Here is a 23,023-nt window from a genome sequence, read left to right as displayed (position 1 = left end):
GGAAAGCAAGCAGGCAGGCAGGATTCCAAAACAGGAACAGGCGGAATCCCAAAACCCTTCGCTAAGCCCCGCCCTCCTGAGTTACCGTTGCTATGCCTGACAAGCAGACATTCCCAAGGAGATAATTAGTAATTTTTGTCAAACAGGTGAAATATCTGAGAGAGCAAGACAAAAGGGAGTGCAGTATGCATTCGAGGGATATATCCACGACATAATATGCAACCGATTAGAGAATAATTTCATCAAAATTGAAGCTAAAGCCTATAGGTCATGTGAGCCGTCTCATACGCTGACCATTCAAATGGGAAACACACAAATTGAGGAACAGCTATGTTCATGCACAGCAAAGAGTATAGAAGTACATATACTCTTTGCGCACAGCAGGGTAAGTGAAATTTGAAAATAATCTAAAAATTATAAATCAAATAGCTTATTGTTAGAAAATTCTAAACCACGTGATCGTTGATCTTTGAGGAGGAAGAAGAGACTTGGCTCCAATTGAAAGTTAAGCAAAATATTTAATAAAACAGAATGATGAAATGACAAGTCAACAACAATACAACAATAAAACACTGCCAGCAGTGGACTGCAAAAACATGCCTCCCCTTCGGGAGTCACATTCAAACAGTCCTGAAATCACCTCCGTATTCCAAATTTATTCCTTGACTGAAATCTCTCCCAAGATAAGGACACACCTCTGAATTCTCAGGTTTACTCCAGGTCACAGACAAAAATCATTTATCGTGGTAGTGCCAAATATATATTCAAGTTTACAGAGATATGCATTTCCTTTGTTCTAATCAAGTGTGGCCCAGCAGAGTGGCTCCCCAAAAGGCAGGAACAGCATTTTACCTTTCATGTGGGGAAGAGGTAGGTAGCTAGAGAATGAGTATCCTCTAGAATGCAAATTGACAGTCATGACTTGAACATTCTTTAGAAGCTAGGGTTGGGGTGAGGCAGTCGAATGTTGATTAAGTCTGGTGTGATGCAATCAGTATTGATTTCGTGTTTTTTCCTAGCTGCAGTGCTCACTTAACTAAAAGTATATCTTTTATCAGACATCACCAATGGTTTAACTTTTTTAACTTCAACATTATCCATAAGTCTTGTGGAATAAACACAAGATATTAGCCTGACCACTTTGCAATGATAACATTCTCCTGCTTATATTTTTAGCGATTAACAAAATGCTGAAAAATATTTTAAAGTATTTTAGTGAGCCTCCGTCTTGCCTTTAATCCTCTTATTTTACGTTCAAATATATGCATTATGAACAAAGAACCATCATTATTTCCAAGCAATGCTGTGCTGAGTTAGCTAGCTAGCTAACATTAGCGTGTTCTTGCCTTGGAGCAAACGTAGGTGTTTTTGTTAAACCTGTCGACATTTAGCTAGTTGTGAATGGGGCCTCCCACACTGCTTGATCCACGCCCGGCATTTCTCCCCTTGGGTTTTAGGTTTCGGGAAGGGAACAAATTCCACCACCCCGCCCAGACTTTTAGGATACCGGGTATCGGATTTGCACAATCCATACGCACAACGCTTCGCCATGTTTCCCTCGCTCGAAAGCTTGACAGACCTCCCGCGCGTAGTTACGGTTGCTAAGCCACGATTGGCCTGTGGCGGTTTTCGGGCGTGGCTTAGCAAAGGGTCAATTACAGGGAACAAGAATAGAGCTCAACAGTCCCGCCCCTCCTCCGAGAGACCTTGGGTTCCGGAAGTAAATTTCCCATTAATTTCTCACATTGACGTCTGGAAAAATCCGTACATAAAGAGTTTTAGACCATGCCTGGCTTAGGCTAACCAGCTACGATGTGACACATAAGCATACAACATATCATTTCGAGTGAAAAAACGGACAATTTAAAAAAAGTCAAAGGTAAAAGACTGTGTACATATTTTCATTATTGAGCGAAGGAACTATTCATCCCATAAACCATTGCGCACCACTGAATAAAGGAATTTACGTTAGTTTAGCTAACAGCTAATTTGGCTAACCGCTAGCTGAGACAGCATGTAATAACTTTAAAAGACCCTCAAAATAAAACCTGAAAATAACCGTTAAAATATAATTTAATATATGTAACAGCTGTTACGTCAGCCAGTGGTGTGCGATACTGCAAAATTTGGTATCGATTCAATACCAAGTAAATACAGGGCCAGTATCGCCGATACCGATACAATACTGATACTTTTTAATAATTAAGGTGGATTCATCATCAAATTGCTAAATAGTAGGATAACCTACTACTGACTTACATTTTACTTCAACATCAGAGGAAGACATTGTACTACTACATTACATACACCTGACAGAGAACGTTGCAGATTGAGAATTTAATCATAAAATATCACAATTATAATATAAAATAATTAGACATTTGCCTCATGGACTCATGCAGTGCCCTACCCATCCTGCCCGTTATGCAGGATAACACAGTATTGCAGGTTGATATCGCCACAGTCAGCGTTTAATGACGGCTGTGTTGTCTCGTCTTCTATTATCATTAACAAATTTAACACTTCAGCAGAGGTGTTCATTTCCAAACAGGCTTAGTGGCTCGACGGTTAACGTTGAAGTATGGATTCATATGTCCTTCAAAATGAAACACTGCATTTAAAATGTCATGAACACCTCTCAGAATGAAGCTTTTGCACCAATTGGCAAACACTTCTCTCAAAATAGTAAATCTTTGGATACACCATGTACACACTGTTGTTCTAAATCTAAAGCTCTTTTGTCTTTCATAGCCCTATATCTACATTTCCATTTAATGTTCTGAAGTAAAAGTTAGCTGCTGAGAGGGCTTGAAAAGTGATGATGAAATGTTGAAAACATAAAATATTTATTGTACAAAACAAATCCGATATTTTAATTTGACCTATGACCTATTACAGGCCTGTACTGAAGCAGTAATTGGTTAGTGATCAGTTAAGCAATTAGTGTTTGCACATGTGAGGAGTGTGTGTGTGCGAATAAGTGTAGCATTTTGATTGGTTGAGTTTGAAAAAGAATAACAAACAACAACATTTGGTGTGCTACATCCTGCAGTGATAAAAAGGGAAATAGACAAAGTAAAATCTGAAAAAAGTACTAGGAAAATGAATCAAACAAATAAAGTTTTTTCTCTTCAAATGAATACAGATGAAGTCAACAGTATGTATGGACTGATAAATAGTTATTGATGGGCTATGCAATCTGGAATATATTGCCGATTGGTTCTTCCATCTGTAGGATCATGTCTAATAGTAAATTCAGTGTAACAATCAAACAGCACCAGCAGAGGGCTCACTGTGACACTCACTAACCAGAAGTGTTTGACTGTGAGTTTAGTAATAGGAAATGGACTTCATCAGTGAGTTAATCTGAAGAAAACTACAGCTCAGCATTGACAGACATTAACAGTGTAAAAACATTGAGTTTATGCAACAACTTCAGAAAACTGAAAAACGTGCTGAGCATCACGAAAAAAACGTGTATACGAATCAATAGATTAAATTACGTGAACATTTCACAAACTGCCGTGAGACTGGGTTGTCTCTCTGTGAATATTACTGGAATATACAGTAGTGTCATACTCTAATTTACTAAAATGACTCACTTGAATATTTCAGTTCATCAAATGTTTGGAACTATGTGTCGATGTTGTTTTTATATCCTATTTATATAGTGCAAAAAAAACAATAGCGGTCAGTTGTTTCATTTTGTTTATTTATTCACTTAAACTAAAGGTGCATTCATGAAGGTAACTTACATTTGGGGTATTTACCTTGTAGGGGAACTGGTTATCATGACTACAAGTCTTATATTGCAGGTGTGTAACAGTTATATTAACAATAAGCAATCATAATGAATGTAAAAGTAAAAGCAAAAATGTAAAATCTAAGTTGAAGAAATTAAATAAGCAATGACAATAAGTACTTAATATAACTGATAGTAATTATAAAACAAATCTGTACAAATAAGTATGTTACTGTAGTTTTCAGTAAGACAATGAAAAGGTTGGACCATAGCGGTACGTGAATATGTGCTGGATAACTGTTAATTGAGATACAAACAGGATCATTTGGGTACAGATGTGACCTGAAAATGCAAGGTTTGATCACAGATGTGCATGTTGTTCATCTCCTATTGGCTTTAATGAAAATTTGATTACAGTAGATATCATCTGCTGTGGTGACGTTTTGGTACACAGAATCTTGTTCGGCTTCACCTGCGTCATCATGGTGTTGACAGGCGCTCTGTGGTTTGGAGGTCCGCTGCTTTGAGTACGCTACGTCTTGATTTTGATAAATCTAAAAGAGAATCAGCAAAAATAAACAGACAAGAGGGTGAGGTTACTCAGATGAGAATTCGTAAAAAAAATGTGCACATGCAAATGGCCAAATAATCTGCAAGTTGGTCATTGCATTGGCTCAATACTTGTCTCAGAGCAAAACACCTTTCCATTTAAAGGTCAGATTGTTATGGAATTTGGTGTGACTTTTCATTGGCCAAATGATTATTAATAATTTTGGCCATGAATTTTCCTGTAAATGGCAACCAGAGAAGTCATTTTCACATCCTGACCTTTCTTCTGATGCCGTCATGTGGCCAGAATGTCCACTTGCGCCCAAGAAATATCAAAATCTAATGGGCATATTATCCTCAAATTCTCTGAGCACATTCATGCTCTCAATAGGATGAACCCCTTCAGTTTTAGATCCCGATCTTTTCTCAACCACCGCCAATTTTGTCTAAGCAGTATTAATCATGTGTACTATTTAGACACAATGTGCTTAGCAAATTTCACTGCAGTCTGCTGTGAAATTTGTTAAGTGCATTTTGTTTTGGACATACACCTTTTGATTTTGATGATCCCACTTCTTTGCCACCCTAAAAACTTTACATATTGAGGCCCACTAATAGAAAAAAATCATCACTTGTTGTGTCCCACATGTTTGTAATGTGGACCATAATGAACATTGCAGCCTCTTGTGTCTATTAACAAGACTTTGTATTTTAGTTTTCTTACATCTGCTACACCTATCACTTCCTCTGTTTCTGCTGTCTTGGTTTTGTTTCTGTTCATGTTGCCTCCAGCTCCTTGAAAACACACAGCATAAGAAATGGTTAAACAAGTTGTGTGCATGCATATGTGTATGTGTATGTCTGTTTGTGCATGGTTCTGTGCATGCATTTGTTGAAACATACCTCGCACTTTGTAACATTTGTATTTATAAACTGTGACCAGGGCAGATGTCAGTATGAGCAGCACAGCGGGCACAATGAAACCCACAGAGTAAAAGAGTGCTGCATCTGGGGGAAAAAAACAGAACAGAGTAAAAATATACACTTCCTGAAAACACACAGCCACGCACAGGACGCACGCATGCGCGCACGCACGCACCTTTGATCTCTTTTCCAGGGATAGGTGTTGCTTGTGATCTGACAGGTTCCACCATAGTGAAGGTAGGAACCACATTGATAGTAGACATCACAGTGCTGGTCTGCTGAAAGTCTGTTAGAGAAAGTTTCTTAGTACACTTAGGAAATATTCTTACTTTTAGTAGCAGTGGGGCTTCGGGGATAGCAATTTTTGTCGGTCAGTTGGTCGGTCCACCAACTTGGTCGAAAGTGAAATATCTCAACAAAAGGAATTGACATGAAATTTGGTACATATATTCACTTTCCCCAAACAGAGGATGAAAAACTACTGCATGGATTGGCACAAACCATATACTATACAGCTTCTCAATTGATGTATCTAATGATTTTAGTGCTCTCCCTGGCTTTTCCTCTAGCCCACCTTCAGTTTGTCTGTTGGATGGATCATTATGCATTTTCATATAGACATTGATGTTCCCCAGAGGAAACAATGAATTTATATAATAATGTTATCTCCTGACTTTTCATCAAGCTTAATCATTAAGTCCAATGTTTCCAGATACTAGCAAAAAAAAATTCCCAATTCCAGAGTCCCTCAGCGTACTTCATGGTTAGTGATGCTGACATGCTGACATGCTAAACTATGGTGGTAAACAACATTTATATTACATATGTGAAATACATGCTCTACATATCACACTTTCAGTTCAAAGAGAAGCAGTTTGTGTAAGGCAATATCTTGTTGGCAAAGAAATTCAAAAACAGACAAACAGAAAGACAAGTAGTAGTGTAAAATTAAAGGTTTGTTTCTGAATCTTCCCTCCCTTGAGGTTGTGTCAACAACTGTTGGAAGGATCACAATTAAATTTTTTCTTCCCCAGAGAATAAAAATTCAATAATGCAAACCCCTGACTTTTCATCCAGCACCATTATTAGGTCAAATTTTCCAATTATTCTTTATTGTATGCCCAAATAACTGCAAAACTTAAGCAGCATATTTTATGTTTAGTGCTAATTAGTGAATATTAGCATGCTGACATTGTTGTAAACTATGTAAAGATTACACCTGCGAACTACACACTCTGCAAATCAAGCTTTGAGTCATCAAAGTACGTATGTTTAAAAGACTATATACCCTTTCTTTGATGGGATATTAAAGCTAAAGGCTATCAAGTTTGCTATTATTTCATAGTCTATAGTTTCAGGAATCAAGAAGGAAGGAGGAGGGATTAAATCCATTATGCCATGGTGTCATGATGCATACCTAAGCTGAACCAAGTTTATGAAGCGGATATCAAACCTTTATAGAGCTTACAGCTACAGTCATTTTCACTGTCATATATTGAGCTGTGTTCTCCGTCTCTCTTACTCTTCAATATCTTACCTAGTGACAGTTGAATCTTGGTGTAATTACCAACACTCCACTGTGAGTCTGAACTACACCAGTATGTCCCAGCATCCCCTGCTTTCAGCTCTGTGATCGTCACTGAGAAAGAGCTGGATGTAACATCATCTTGCAGCATGAACCTGCTTTGACTCGTCATCATGTCTTCACAGTTTTTGCGGTGGTCTCCCTTACAGAGGAACTTCCTGTTATCCCTGTGTTGTGGTGGATAGGGACACTGCATAGTCACTGGCCGTCCCACAATGCCGCTAAGTTTGTGTGACATCACACAGCACCACTCTGTCAAACAGAAAGAAGATCAGCCAACATTGCAGCCTGTATTCAGCTCAGAATAGAAATTGATCACATGGTTCCACTTTCCTTCAACTGTTTGTTATATTTTGACAAATCATCCAAGTGTCAAATCAAACCTTTGTTTCATAAACCGTTCGTATTTTTTTCTCAATACCTATTTACAGAAAGTGTTTTCTAGCTCATTTACATTCTGTGAAAAATAACAGTTTACTACAATATGATGAAGTAGATCTTTTACCTTTGACTTCTAGCTCAAAAGCAGAGAAAGCATCCAGGCCAGTGTTTCCATGGACACCACAAAGGTACGACCCAGAATTATTTTGGCTCAAACTGGTAATGGTCACTGTGAATTTCCTTGATGCCATGTCATCTGTAAGTGTGAACTGTCCCTTTTGTTTGTTGTCAGAGGAGATTAGTGCGTGCTGCAGACACACGGAGGGCTGGTTTCCTCTGCAGATGTACTTCAGGCTGTTCTGGTACTCAGACTCATACGGACAACTGAAGGACACTGAACTCTCCTCATAACGTTGGACTTTGGTGGAATGATCACAACAGCTGTCTGTCAGTAAAATTAACAACATCACAAACTTTTAGAAGCACAGATATGAGAACTCAGATTCTTTACTTCAAAGACGTAATATCACAATGTAAAAGTATTGGCTTTAAAACACTGACTAAAGTAAAATGTTATGTTATTGTTTGCTAAATGTAGTGAAAGCATCAAAAGAATAAGTGCTCATTATGCAGGCAGAACTACCCCTCCCATGTAGGTGCAAGCGGCGTAGTTGGTTAATATGGAGCTATTGAAAAATATTGTATTTACTCAAAGTTACTAAAACCCTGAATCAATTTTATAAAATGTCATATATTTTGTATATAAAAATTAATCTGCAAAGTAACTAATTCTGTCAGATAAATGCAGTAGAGTAAAAGTAATATATTTGCCTCTGAAGTGAAATTAAGTAGAAGAGTAAAGTAGGAGAAAATGGAAATACTCAAGTAAATTACTATGTAAGTACCTTGAAAATTCTACTTATGTACAGTACTTAGGTAATTGTACTTAGCTACAGTTCACCACTGTAAATGTGTCCAATTGTTTGTTCTACCATAATACATTATGGTGACAACTCTTAGCAACTAAACAACAATAAGGTCTAGCTAAATAATGCAATAATACATTTTTTACTTGTCAACGTTGAAATTTAGCAATGAGGCTTATTTATTTATGCGCGTACCTTGTCCTACTTCCAGCATGACTTCAGTGTAGATATCCTTTCCAGTTCTGGTAACCCCACACCAGTATTTCCCAGCATCCGTATGACGCAAATCAGAGATGGTCGCTGCAAAGACTCGTTTCTGTTTGTCATCATGGATGGAGTATCTGTTCTTCTTTGCTTCTGTCGTCGTAATAAGAACATCATCACTCCCACAGTCATTCTTGCACAGGTACTTCTCATAAGACTCATAACCCTCTCCATAGGGACAAGAAACTTTAACTTCTCTCCCTTCATACCCAGACACATGAATTAACCCTGCTGCACTCCTCACACAGCTTAGGATACCTGCAAAGAGAAGACAACATGAAATTAAAAAACAACCTGGAAAAGCGACGTCATTAAAACTTTTCATGTTTTTTTTAATTTCAGAGTTAGGCAGCTTCACTGAACACATAACGTGCATTTTAATGTGATGAGAAGTCTATGATATAATTGTTATTGTTTCATGTAGACATAAATCAATGCTTGCTGTGTTACAGCTGTATAATGAAATTGCAAAGACCACCAGTATCAAGGTGTAGCAATCTGCCATATTGAATTAGAAAACAACAAGATATATTTACAAATGAAATAAGAAAGAACTTACTGCATAGGGTGAACAGCAGGCTTTGATGTCTCCACCACCTCATTTTATTGCATTACAGTTTCAAAGAAATAGAAACTGCAAAAGCAATGTTACCAATATAGAAAATGTTACACCCACATTATGTGTCAGCATACCATGCAAACCCTTTCACTTCTTCATTTAGATCATGTTTATCAACCTTGAACGTCACGATCACGAATGAATTTCCTGTCTTGAACAAACTTGCAATGACTGCTATGAATCTGTAAAAGAGGGTACAAAGAAAACAAATTCACTTCCACTCAAATTAGGTGGGTATGATTTAATATTTGTATGAAGTACAAACGGTTCCTTTTAGTTTATAGTTATCCATAAAAGTAAATTAGACATTCAATCATTCCAATCCCAAAGGGGCACTCTATCCAACCTCATACCTCAATATACTAACAAGGTTCATGGTACATCAATGCAATTGGACAGTATATATTTTTTTTTCTTGGTTGGCAGATATCATTTTCACAGTGCTTAAGACGCTTGGTTCTTTTTTGAGCATTTACTCCTATAACAGGCATGTCACTTTCAAAATAAAAGAGATTCAGCACACACAAGTCTGCATTATAGTACACATGAAAGATGAAAGTTCTTTCGAAATGTACTAATCAAATAATACAGGTTCAAATAAATGTAAATGGGAACAGTACTTGTGATGTACTTGTATTTTATTTTATGTTAATTTTAGAATGCTTTTATGTTACATGTTGTTTATGTTGTGAAGCAACAGATTGCAGCACTATGTCTAAGACAAATTTCCCCTCGTGGACAATAAAGTGTATTCTATTCTATTTTATTCTATTCTATAACTCCAGTCTACTATGTGCTTCTAGAAGCAGGATAAATATTATTCAGAAGGTACTCAAAAGGCAAAAGCAGCCTACATGAAATACATACTGAATATTAACAACTTGTAATTCTTATTTTCCCTGTGTGGCAGTAACATTCTTCTCTGGGGTTGTACACCTTTAATTTCTGAAATCAACTACTAACTAACTAATATATTATTACATCACACCAACCGTAAAACAGATTTATTCAAATATTAACTACAAAAGTCAATAACAGACATTCTCCAAGAAACCTGCCGATACTTGAGTAGGACTCCTTTTAATGAGTAACCTGATAAAATCAGTGGAGTGCCTCTTTAACCCCCAAGCTGGAAACAAAGGAAATTTCCTTCATATTTTCATTACACTCTACTTAATATTTCATAACATGCAGCCAATTTTGTAAAGTTACTCTTTAATATATAAATTGTGTTATTCAATTTATTAATGATGCAATAAAAGTCATTTAAAAAAATTTTAAATATAATTTTATAAATTAATTTACAATGCTATCTATATGTCCATCATGTATTACAATTATTAAATGACACCTCTATTTATGTTTTTAAATAGTGTTCCTGAAATTACAGTAGCACTGAAAACTAAACTTATATTTAGTAACTTAATAAAACGACAGAAACACTGAAAATGTCAGTAATTATTACAGTGGCATACAGTGTGACAACTACACATTCTAGTAGTATACAATAAAAATAATGTAAGATATGCGATTAAATTATCTATTTCATGTCTATATGTCAACTTCATTGAGTGTATCAATCTCTGTCAAGACATCTTGATCAAAAATATATATTTTTTTACTTTGGACCCCCTGTTAGAAACCAGACATACTTACAACCTAAAATATTGTGCCACCGTTTAAAACTACCAACCCCACCCTGGCCAGCACATTATAAAATGCCATTGGTGGTATATGTGGGTGAAAGCATGCATATATTTTCCCTGACCTCAGCCATTCCCTCGACTCCAGCTGACCACTCTGCTGTGCCTCTCCCATACTGCAGCACAAACCGTTTCCATATCTCACACACTCTCACACCGAAAGGTTAACATTAAGACCCCTGTGTGGAGGGATAAGTGTGTCCCGAATTAGCGAAGATGCCAAGGCAAGCTGAGCTGTTGCCAGGTTAGGTTGCCAAGGGGTGTTTTGTGCTGCTATGGTGGGTTGGGTTTCTGCCGTGTGGCCTGTTTGCATGTCGGCAGTGCGCAGGACACGTGTGTTGTGGTCTTCTCAAACTACCCGAGACACACACACACACACACACACACACACACACACACAGTATGAAAAGGGGGGACGGTTATATATAGGTGACCCTCACAAGTCTTTAGGGTCTATCTTAAACCTTCAAGCTATGTGTTAATGTCTCCCTATCCTATCTACTGCCTTCTCTTTTTCACTTATTCATTCTGCAAAAGCTTTATTTCGTATAAGAGAAAACCATTTTACTTCAAATTCACGACCACATCTACGGCTACACTTTTTTTTCTTTCTTTTTTTATCAAAGCCTGTGTTACAAACTGGACGCATGGAGTTTGAAAGATGTTGGATATTAACCAGGCAGGAAGGGTCTAACAACATTTGCAAATTAGTTGCATTATGGGAAGCTCTCTGTCTGGACACATCTTTAAAGTCAGGAAATCTCAGCCTTTGCTGCTTCCATGTTGTCTTCCATCTGTCTGACTTCAACTCCCTGTGCTAGTGGTAGCATTAATACAAACTGGAGACAAAAAAACAGAGTTTCACACACCTGCTAAAAATTATGCTTGTCAGGTATAAAACATTTACGGTTGTTTTTTACTCAGTAGTACACCACACATGGTTTGACTCTTGGGATGGAGGTGTGGGTGCGTGTGGGTGTTTGTGTGTGGGAGGGGACATTCCATCCATTTTTGCTCTTCCTGAGTAAGGAGGGAAAGCATCACACACACACACACAACTGCTGACAGCAGGCGGAGGGAGAAGTGCACATTGAGGTCGTTCACACATCCGCCTCTTCTATCGTCTTTCCACCCATCAAGCTCTTAGTCTCAAACATCCATCCATCTGACAGTAGTTTTTTGACAGCTGTAAATGCCTCAGTAAAATAAATAAATGTTGGATGTTGGTCTGAGTTGGGTTGTGCTCATAATTTAAGCTTGTTGGATAATTCAGGCCACAGGAGTCTGCTTTCATGAAACTCAAGGGGGAAAAAAAACACAACATTAGCTATTGAATAGGACATGGTTGGCTATGTTGGAAAATACACACACACCCACACACACAAGGAGGATGCCAACCAGAACAGTGGCTCCTCAAAGCTCCACAGTCATAACAGTCACACTCATAATGTTTTTTACTTTTGGGGATAATATCTTTTTGTTTGCAGCAGAGGCTGGAAACTTCATTTTTTGGTCCCATTATCAACTTCCCTTGCCATCTGTTTTTAATTATCTGCACCTCAACCCCACTCAGCCTTAGTGTGCCGTACGGTATGTGATGCATAGGGACAGGTTTGTTAATAAAATATAATGCAAGATCAGGACATACAGGCTCACTCACAAACGGAGGAATGGAAATATCAAATGTATACCTTTCAACAGAAAGAGAAGCTGAAGGATTGCTTTTTATTTTTTTGTAAATATATAGACCCTCTGAACTCATTAGCAAAAACACACTCACACACTTAGTACATAAAGACTCACAGAGCTGCATACTGTACACTTCTGTCAGAAGACTCCTACATTTTACAGAAAGCTTTTTACAAAGCAAACATTCATTTCAAGAATGATCACACAAGCGGTATCGTCATGAGAATAAAAACTTGAACCTGTTCTGCACAAAATTAATTTATGCTCATCATTCAATCATTTGCTGTCTCACTAATGCACAAACATATTTACACACACACACAATATACAAGTACAGTCAAATGGGGACATTGGCTACTAAAATGTTCAAACTGCAACAGTCCTTTCTGCTGCAAGGCAACACTAAATTGCACAGCATTAAAAAGAATGATGGCTGGGGGGGGTCCATAACAATGCTTTATCTGTCTGACAGAGTCAAAGATAACGTTCCAAGCCTTAGCCTGTTCCTCTTCGCGTCTTCCTCACTGACATTTTTTTTGAGAAGCACTCCACCCTGTTTCATGCAGAACCATGAAGAGATCTCTCAATCTGTGTCTATTTCACAGGGGTTTGTTTCCACTTTCTGTGCTCTGATGTACAGCTTCAGGAAGTCCTTGTAGCGAGGAGCGCAGCCAAGCCAGGCTTCACCAAAATGGACAGAGCCAGTCAAAAGGTACTCATCCCCTCCAGTATGCACACTGCACTGTGCGGGAACATTGATACGTCCAGCCCAACCCCGCCCTCTGGCTCCACCCCAAGCAAACACTCTGCTCTTCTGATGAAACAGCCGACTCAGAGTCACCACAGCAGGGGATTGGTCGATAGTACCTGATGCCACACCTCGAAAGATGCCACTGCCAGCTAGAGAGACAGGAACAGGAGAGATAAAGAGAAGGACATTACATCAATGAATCAATGATAGATACAAACTTAAGATAGATACTGTTGGGTAACGAAGTCAGTCTAACTCTACTTGTGTAACTGTTACGCTACGTTTTAGCTCATTCAGATTACATTATGATGATGTCTTTAAAGTAACTGACTCAGGAGAATATTTGGAAATGTAGACATATTCAATGTTCCATTATCCTGTTGTTGCCACTTGTTGCCCTAATGGCCACTGTTAACCCTTGTGTTGTACTCGGGTCAAATTTGACCCGTTTTCAAAGAAATATCTTTCTTACAACCAAATTGCCCAAAATGCATGCATCCTAGTTGTTTTATTTAATTTCACAGCATTTGAAAAAGAATCTTTTAAATGGTTTCAAAACAGCATCCTGACCAAACTTTGACATAAACCAGTCTGTGATTCACTCAACATCCTCTGATCTTAACTATTCGATTAGTCAAAATAATTCATAATGTCTGCTTTTTGTCAAACTCAAAAAGTTGGTATAATGTCATTTAAATTAGGTTTATTTACCATGAATAGAAAAAGTGTTAAGTGACAAAAACGTTGGAAAAAGTTCCATAAAAAGAAAATGACAAGTTCATGGCCGATGGTGAAGACAACACAATGGTTAAAAGTACATTTGCTTTCTTGTCGAGAGTTAGATAAGAAGATACCACTCTCTTGCCTGTATGGTAAATATGTAGCTGGATCCAGTTAGCTTAGCTTAGTATAAAGACTGAAAACAGTAACTTCCTGAAGTCTCTGCTGGTTGTCTGGCAACTGGTCCCGAAAATAGACAAAGACAAAATAGAAATAGCCTGGCACATAACCCCCTGCAAAATGAAAAATTGTTGTTGTTACACTTGGGTTTCTGTGTGGATTAAACAAACGAGATATATTGTGTTAATTAGTGATCGTTAGATGTAGGGCATGTAGGGCGGTTTTGATTCCTTGGGACAGAGCCAGGCGAGTTGTTTCCCCTTGTTTCCAGTCTGTATGCTGAGCTAAGCTAACAAGCTGCTGGTTATAGCTTCATATTTACCGTACAGACGCGAGAGTGGTATCGATCTTCTCGTCTTTTCCAAAGCGTAAAACTACTCCTTCAATGGAGACGTGTGTGTTAGTGTGTATGTATTTACCAAAGTCACTGGTACACACAGCCATAAGGACCTCTTCATCTGAACAGGGTTTACAGGTGACTAAAATGGAAAACGGGAAAAAAGAAAACATTAAATACTTTAACATTAGAAACCACAGAAGTTCTTACTTACAGGATTCACTTTCTTTCCTCGTTAGCTTTTGAATCATCCTGCGAGTTGTTTCACCTCATGTCTGTTTCCTGTTCTCTCTTTTTCTTTGTATTGGTGGGTGTTTATGAGTCGAAAGAGACATCAAGAGAGTATTTGAATGAGAACAGCAGGTGAGGGGAGAGACGTAATTACAGAATTACCCCTTGACCCTGTCAGCTATAAAAACAGCTATAAAATGCCCAGACACACAGACAGACAGGCTTGGACAGGCTTTCTTCTGTCTCATTAGGAGAGCAGTCCAGCCCTCCTTTCCACCCACCGTCCCCTTTACTCTACCAGACCACTTTAATCGTACTGGTGGGCTACCCAAAATCCCTGTTTTGGGAGTGGGGGTCTGTTCTTGATTGACACTTTAGAGACGATTGGCTGACCCTTGTGTTTGACCCTAACGTGACCTTTTGATTGGCCTGCTTGTTTTCATAAGTCTGACTCAGACATGGGACTGTGGGAGTGAGGAAGTGGGGGAGGACAGGGTGTCAGAGAGGAGCAGCATGTAGAGATGAAGAAACGGGGGTGAAACACTAACGTGGCCTTTTGTCACCTTCACTTTATATCAGTGAGAGGACGGCCTATGTCAGGTACGAGGAGTTTAACAGACCATTTAAACCAATTACATCAATTTACACAAGAACAGACAGTGTGAAAACAACAAACACAAAAATCTATTGCCATGAATATTTAGACTTTTCTACAATGCTTTTAGTCCTTTTTGTTATAATTAAGTTGTAAGCTTGAGCACTTGTGGAAACATTTGCTTGTTGGTGTGTTCAAATCATTTACTTATGTGACAGGAGCCATACCACACTGTGTTAAAAGTAAAAGTCCTGCATTCATAATTTAACTTGAATCAAAGTACATAAGTATTAGCAACAAAATGTTCTTTAAGTATCAAATGTAAAAGTACTCATTATGCCGAATGGCCATTAATAAGTTTAAATGGATATACCGTTTAATCATTATTACTGATGTATTAATATGTAAGCTGTACTTTCATGCTGTAGTTGGTCAAAGTGGAGCTAATTTGAACTATTTCACACATACTGTGTGGTAGTTTAATCTATAAACTCATCATATGTTTTGAGCGTAAAATTAGTAACTAGAAATGCTGTCAGATAAATGTAATGGAATAAAAAGTACAATACTTTACCTCTGGAATATAGTGGTATAAGTTTCATATAAGTACAATACTTCAATACTTAAATCTCTTTATCCTACATGTAAGAAAACATATATTGAAGAATGGGTGCATGCATTATCTCACCTAAACCAGGGTGCAGGTATGGGTACATATGTGCCCCGGGCCCCTGACTGGACACCAGCTCATATTGGAAAGCTGTGATCTTCCGGCTGATGTCCGTCTGAGGGACGGCCTCCACAAAGAGAGCTCCCTCTGCCAGGCTGAAACAATGCACTGTGCTCTGAGCCTGGTCCTTCTCTGCCAGCAGCATCCTCAGATCCCCGCTATGCTCCAGATACACATGAGAACCCTGAACACGGACGGCCAGGAGGACACATGTAAGCTCCTTCCATCTATTCCATCATGCTGCAGTGTTTAATATGCTGGTGTCGTATACTCTACCTGGGAGTAAGTGTGGGGTTTGATGCACACATGGAGACCTGCCATGTGTTGTGACGAGGGCTCTGTGTTTGGCCGCAGGTTGACAATGATGGCTCCTGTGGGGTAGAGCCACTCCAGAGACCCCTGAGAGCAGCGTAGGTAGACCTGCTCCACATCTCTGCGATGAGACTCATGGCTCAAACCACTGCAGATGAGAAGACATCTTTCATATAAGGCATGTAGTTTACTCTCTTATCCAGAGTGAGGAACAAGATATAAGACGCCTAAAATCATCAAAATGACCAACAGCAAGGAACCTTGGGATTCAGGACTGTGAACGAATAAAACAATCTATAATGACATGCTTGAGAAACAGAGTTAAGAAACATATGGAAGGTTTTTAATGATATCGTTAACATTCATTAATTGCAACTCTGGTGCAGCTGTCTGCCAACAAATCTTTCACTTTGGACAGATGTGGCTGCTTGTCTCTGATGTGCATAAGCTACCTCAACACCAGGAACTGATTGGGCCATTATGTAGTTAGAAGTTTGATGCCAGTGAGCTTTACGACACAGAGTGCGGAACACAGGCTTTCATATTTTATGACTTGGGGACTTGGAGGAGTGATCAAAGGGGCCATATAGCTGTATTTACTTAAGATAGGAACTGAAGCAGAGACATTCCTCTGATCATTAGTACGTTTCCAAAAATCTTAAAGGGAGCATATTATAGATATATAGAAAACTTTATAAAAAATAGTCTCTCAAAGTTGAACTAAAGCACCTCCTGTCCACATATAATTGGTTTTTGGTCTTGTGAGTCATTTCCTCTCTGAGAAGAATGATTGTGCTAAAAGATTTTAATAAAGATATTCATATGAATTACTGAGATCTGAGTCATAGTGTCAGACACACAGGCTAAAACCATCCTTTGCTAGTTTCCACAGCGGATCTGCAGCAGAATAAAAAAGTCACGTATATGACTCTGACCTTCCAGTGTTATTTACTGGAAGGTCAAATAACACTGGACTACATTAAATCTTAATCAAACATCCTTGCGTCTGATTACTTCTAAAGCCCAAGTATGCACAGCAGAGCCACTTCAAAGACACAACCTCCCTCTCACACACGACTGAAGTTCCTTTCACGACTCCCCTGCATTTCCAGAATGTAATATCCATGGATTAAAGTCAAAAGTAGCCTACATAAGAGTGGAGGATCGAAAAAAAAACAACATTATTTTTCCTTATAAGTTAGGACTTTTATGCTGGTAACATTCCTGAGTTATGTGCTAGGTGTGTTTTGTCGCCTTTAATAACAGAACAATCGCTAGCTAAAATCGAGTATGCAATTGGCTCCTGAGATCATCACAAGTCATTTTTACCCAGCTTCATCCTCACCTTCCTCTCCAGCTACACTGGTCGCTGGAGTACTGTGCCACCGTCCGACACAGGAGCACAGCTGTGATCCAAGGCGTAACCCACGGCCGGTGCATGGTGGCCTGTCCGCCTCCGCGGTCACCGAATCCCGCACACCAGACCAGCACCGCGCGCTCTGCTGCTCCCGAACCGCAAGATCCCGTAAAATATCCCCCAGAGCTCCGTTCGGCGCGCGCGCACGCTACATTGCGTGTTCAGTCGAGGCTGAGGTCGCGTCTGTGGCAGAAAAACATTTTGACAAGAGGTTTGTAAAAGAAGCCCTTAAGCGCGCGCAGCAGGACAAGAGACTGTTTAAAAACCGTTTGCTCTGTTGCGCTCCGCTTCACGTCACCGGGGGCGCGTGCCAGCTGCTGAGTGACACGCGAGCGCTCGCTCCAAACCACTCCCACACATTCCCCTGAAAGATGTGCGTAGAGAAAAGCCCCAGAGCTCTCACTTCAGCATGAAAAATATCATCGAACTTTTGCACAAATTAAATTGGACATAGCCTACTAATTGGTATCCACCAGAGCTCGTGATACTGGTTGTGAGGGAATAGCATCATGTTTTAAAACGTAGAAAGAAAGAAAAACTAAACAAATAGCCTAATAAAAACACTTGGCCCACAAATGGCCATGGATGTATACAATTGCAAAATGCACAAATAAAATGCTATTCAATTAAAATTAAACACAAAAGACAATAGCTAATGGCCTGCTTTCCAATATTTCAGTTGTATTCCTTTTAGCCAAGTCCACACTTTTTGCCAAACTTTCTTGGATAATTTCAGCATGTCAGCTTCGTGTATAAGTCCTCTTAAGATGCCAGTACAAACCCGTGTGAGTTGTGTGCATGTTGGATTTATAAACAGATGGATCATATTATCGCAGTGAAAATTAGAGCAGCACGCAGGTCTGGAACGGCAGCATACAGAATGACTTCCCCAAACATCCACTAAAACCTCTGCAGTCAGTGCCTAACACTTGTTAGACTCTTGTTTTTCATAGCATATTTTAATGGTAGTATAACTAATATTGATGTATCATTAACTGTGTTCTTTCATTGGTCGACCTCCTTGGAAAAAGAAAGGCCCTGACGTAACAAGAAGTCACACATGTGCTCTAAATGCCTGTTTGGTTCTCGGGCGGTTTTCCCGTGAGAAAACAGTCGGAACTGCAAGCATATTACTGACTCGTCACATTCCCCCACACAGCCAGAGCTATGTAACGCATTTCGAGAAATACCGAAACACAGAATCCCAGCCATCTCCACTCCCCTCACAAACCAACTTCCATTATGTCTCTATGGAAATGGAAAAGTTCAATATTACTAGAGAGCAGTTGTAGCTACTCATTCAAGAAGCCATTTAAACTTAACTGAATAAATGGAAACTGAATTACAGAGTCAAATTAGGTACCACTTTCTAACAATTTATCAAGGGGTTTAGAATTACTTTATTCATATTTAATGAACCATTTCCTAATGCTTTATAGATACGTTTTAAGCAATTAATAAGGACAACATTTGGGTTAAATCCCTTGGATTTATTGGACCAAACTATAAACGTCTTTAGCGTTTATAAATGGATTACCAACATGTAATACTGCTTCACTACCACATAAAGGATGAACACCAGCAAAAGAGATTTGTCACAAGCTGGCAGTTAATGGCAACACACACACACACACACACACACACACACACACACACACACACACACAAACACACACACAAAGCATTACAATATGATTTATTAATCATTAATAAAGCCATTACTCTTTTATGAATCCATCATAAAAGGTGATATCTTCTAAAGTGGTACCCAAAAGGATGTTGTTTAAATGCATCAAGTGTACATTATTGCACTTCAATCAATGACACGATTACTATGTGTGCCACTAAAAAAATAATAATAATAAGGACAACTTTAGTAGCTCAGGTGTGCTAACAATCCCTGTACTGAATGACCCCACGGGTGATTTTCTACACTTCCTCTCTGACTCTGCATAAAGCAAATCACAACTGTATCACTGTACCACCAACATATTTCCCTCCAGTGACTGGATTTAAAAAAACATGCAACAATAAACACGACTGAAGCCCAAAGACCTGGAGGCTGCAGAGGGAGTCTGACCTTAGTCTAATCCTGTCACCACAGCAGAGGAAGTCTGAGCTGCCGATTCACTGTTTGACCTCATGTGCTCCTTCACCATGTGAAGTATTTACAGAGCAGCAGAGCCTCTGACCTGCTCCCCTTACCCTCCCGCCGTCACCTGGCTCCTCTCAAGCGGCCTGACAGAAGGAACGCTCCGTCTGTCCACACACTGCTTCCTTGCGGAGTCACACACACATTCCTGCATCTCTGGTTACAATCTTCATGGCCTTCATTTACTCATTGTTCGCACACAGCACACTCTCTTATTTTTTACAAAAAAAACTTTATTTACCCATGGGGGCCAACTGAGCAGCTTCACAGGATCTGTTGGAAGGTTGAGTGCCTTGCTCAAAAGCAGCTTGAAGAAAAGGGGAAGAACATCATTCATTCAGCACGCAGCACTGACAACTTTACAATGTCTTACCATGAAGAGGTCAGTAACTACAAAAGCAGAGAAACTTAGAAAAATGGTTGGCAGTTTTCAGGCTGACCGGCTAACTGTGTATAGCAGAGAGATCGTAACACCTTCATTTTAAACCTGCAATAGAACCGACATAAGACCTAAAATAATGCTGTTTTTGGACGGACTTCAGAGGAAAACACAGTATCTACAAACAAAATGCAATCTGTGAGCTTTCTTGTCCATTTGAACTCGTTTGATTGTTTAGTAGTTATATCTGCCTGTTTACTTTAAATATGTGTATATTGAAATCAATAATAAAAAACAATCTACAATTTAAAGCATTGTTTAACTACACTAAGTCATGTCAATTTCACTAAAGCCAGTGCTGTAGTCTAATGTATTGTAGTGGGTATACTGTACTGTATATTGGCCAGAATCTGACTTTTTATTTATTTATTTATTTTTTTTAAATTTTGGGGCATATCATAGTGGGGGGGTCTGGGTGTCTCCCCCCCAGGGAAGATTTGAGCATCAACGATTTCATTTCCTGTATTCGGATACACTTTTATTCACCAATTTATGGTGGAAATACCTTTATTTAGCCTATGTGAAGAAGAAAAACACAGATAACAATTCAAAATAAATCAAAAATATAATGGTTGTTGCATGTCATTGGGCATTTTTAAGTGGGTATGTGGAAATCCTGGAGCTTTCTTGGTGGGTATACTGCGCATACCTGCGTATCACATAGACTACACCACTGACTAAAGCCGAGATGGCTGAGCTATAGTTATCTTTAGCAGGAGCATTGCTAGCTTCTGCTTTATTTAGTTACGGTATAACAAACTCAATTACCAAAATGTTGGTTCATTAGTTTTTCAATTAGGATAGAGAAAAATAAGTTAAGTAAACATAACTAGCATTATTTTTATATGCCAAGAAGTAAGACTCTGGTCTTAACTCAATTTTGACAAAATATGTAGTTAAAGTTACAATCTTGAAGATCTTGGTTTTATTCTTTTTGGCAACACCTATTGCGACAAGTTAGCCTAGAAATCTAGACGCACCCTAGCGGCAGCAAATGTAATTTGCAGCCAGGGTCAGTATAGCAACTCTCGGTTGGCTTGCGAGCTGGAAAAAACAAATTCTGGTCAGGCCAATCACATCGTGTATAGAGTCGGTGGGTGGACTTAACATAAGGACGGCAGAGTTGTGACGGTTCCGCATGAATTCCCTGCTACTTGAAAACAAAGAAGATGGCTGCTGCTGCTGGCGAACAGCTGTCTTTCAAATTGGTTTTGGCCACGACTCTGGAAGACTTGGAGTTAAGCACTGAAGTAATTCTTAAAAAAGGAAGCTGTGTTTGGAGTTTTGCCAACCGGATACGGTCAAAGTTTAATCTATCAACTAGCGTTGCTCTGGTTGGCTATTTGAAAGACAACTGTTTATCCCGCCCGCCCCTCAGATTGAGCCCTGCCAATGGTGAGTTCCCAGACCCAACATCTTGATGTGGGTCTGGCTTGTCAGGCTAGCGACAAGTGGTGATTGCAGTTGCACTTTTGTTGGTAACTTTTTACTCACAAAGCTGCAAAGACTGGGAAAAACAGTATGGCGCTTCACACACAGATGAGTTGAAGAGAAAGTCTGCTAGGGCTGTCATCAGTGGGACCATTGTGTTACCTTATTCTGCGATAGATAATGACTTAACAGACATTTAAAGGAAAATCTTCAAGATTATTTACTTTAATGCACTTGGGCTTTGTAGGGCAGCGTAGAATGGGCCTGTTACTAGAAAGACAGTTGCTCTCACACACACACACACACACACACACACACACACACACACACACCACTATAAAGAGAGAGATGTTGAAACAAAGGAATGTGGTAAAGTTCCAGGTGAATAAAAAAGCCTTTAGTGTCTGACCTCTGTGAGCTCTCTTCACCTAAACACACCCGACTCTTTATCTCTTTCTCTTATCAGCTGCACTGCCAGAGAACACACAGCTGTGCAAGTGCATATGTGTGTGTGTGCATTTTGTCTATACATGTGCAGGTTTATTTGACCAGCAAGGGCAAGCAGGCTCCAGGGTCAGGGTCATTCATTGTGTGTGTGTTTGTGTTATCAGGTCTGATGTCTGCAGAGAGATGGAGTGTAAACCCTGAGTAAAGCTCTGTTTACTCTCTTTCCGAGTCTCTTATATAGATTCTCCATTAGAGCTCACTCTGATCATCTACCAAGTGCTTTATCATGACGGCAGAGTGGGTAAAGGAGACAGGATGTATTTAGACAGAGCGTGGTCTTACTTAAACATATCACTTTGGTTCATTACATTATAAAATATATGGTGTCCGTTCATCCAAAGCACCGTATAGCTCCATGCACTTTGAATATTAGTGGTTGCTAAGAGCTATAACACCTTCTGTTTCACTCAAATATTTGGCAACAGGCATGGTGAGCAGAGGTGATAAATGTATTTAGTGTGTGTAAAAAGACAGTAGTGCTTTGAGATCAATTCTAATGTCAGCATGCTCACATTGACAATGTTAACATGGTGATGTTTAATGTTTATCATGTTTACCATCTCATTATAGTTAGCATCAAGTTGCAAATTCCGGCCCTGAAAAGTGAAGCCAACATTTGAATGAGTTTATGGTCTCATTCGCTAGTTTCAAGTCTTCTTCAATACAGCATGATATTCATTTTGTAAATTATGGTCCTATTTAATTTAAAATAAAGGATGAAGCAGGGGATGTTTTGGGGCATGGCTACCTTGTGATTGAGAAGTCGCTACTACGGCAACCTGTCAATCGAATACAAAGTTCGAATAGAACTTTGTATTCATTTTTTTTTTTGCCTAAAT

General features: G+C 39.1%; 2 protein-coding genes across 8 annotated transcripts in view; both read right to left on the bottom strand.

Annotated features, from left to right (window-relative positions):
- LOC116042989 (polymeric immunoglobulin receptor-like) overlaps positions 1–9,332 on the bottom strand; it is a 32,984-nt gene extending 23,652 nt beyond the window's left edge. Inside the window, exons 1-8 of one of the 7 annotated variants that reach the window (XM_031289472.2) lie at positions 8,931–9,328; positions 8,303–8,629; positions 7,306–7,626; positions 6,753–7,052; positions 5,391–5,501; positions 5,195–5,299; positions 5,016–5,086; positions 3,692–4,296 (exon numbers count right to left, since the gene is read on the bottom strand). In XM_031289472.2, the coding sequence (XP_031145332.1) occupies positions 4,123–4,296; positions 5,016–5,086; positions 5,195–5,299; positions 5,391–5,501; positions 6,753–7,052; positions 7,306–7,626; positions 8,303–8,629; positions 8,931–8,973 (1,452 nt within the window). In that variant the 5' untranslated portion in view covers positions 8,974–9,328 and the 3' untranslated portion in view covers positions 3,692–4,122. Of the gene's footprint in view, positions 1–3,691; positions 4,297–5,015; positions 5,087–5,194; positions 5,300–5,390; positions 5,502–6,752; positions 7,053–7,305; positions 7,627–8,302; positions 8,630–8,930 lie in introns of those variants that run through there. The other 6 variants (XM_031289473.2, XM_036000795.1, XM_031289474.2 and 3 more) reach the window with 6 other exon arrangements.
- A 3,049-nt stretch (positions 9,333–12,381) lies between these two features.
- Positions 12,382–17,975, bottom strand: metrnlb (meteorin like, glial cell differentiation regulator b). The gene is made up of 5 exons (XM_036000794.1): positions 17,584–17,975; positions 16,203–16,386; positions 15,885–16,110; positions 14,453–14,512; positions 12,382–13,282 (listed from the first exon to the last, which is right to left on the bottom strand). The coding sequence occupies exons 1-5, from the start codon at positions 17,676–17,678 to the stop codon at positions 12,966–12,968; spliced, it is 882 nt and encodes a 293-aa protein (XP_035856687.1). The 5' UTR covers positions 17,679–17,975; the 3' UTR covers positions 12,382–12,965.
- Positions 17,976–23,023: the final 5,048 nt, after the last annotated feature.

The sequence above is a fragment of the Sander lucioperca genome, chromosome 4, assembly GCF_008315115.2.
Source record: "Sander lucioperca isolate FBNREF2018 chromosome 4, SLUC_FBN_1.2, whole genome shotgun sequence".
Lineage (NCBI taxonomy): Eukaryota > Metazoa > Chordata > Actinopteri > Perciformes > Percidae > Sander > Sander lucioperca.
Note: the sequence above shows the minus strand (reverse complement) of the source record. Positions and strands in the feature narration are given on the sequence as shown.

What these genes read in the sequence shown, in the direction of transcription:
- metrnlb (XM_036000794.1), bottom strand. Translation starts at nt 17,678, where the DNA reads ATGCACCGGCCGTGGGTTACGCCTTGGATCACAGCTGTGCTCCTGTGT. An exon ending in CAGTGTAGCTGGAGAGGAAG is followed by an intron (nt 16,387 to 17,583) that starts GTGAGGATGAAG and finishes TCTCATCTGCAG; the next exon opens with TGGTTTGAGCCATGAGTCTC. An exon ending in TGTGTGTACCAGTGACTTTG is followed by an intron (nt 13,283 to 14,452) that starts GTAAATACATAC and finishes CTGTCTCTCTAG; the next exon opens with CTGGCAGTGGCATCTTTCGA.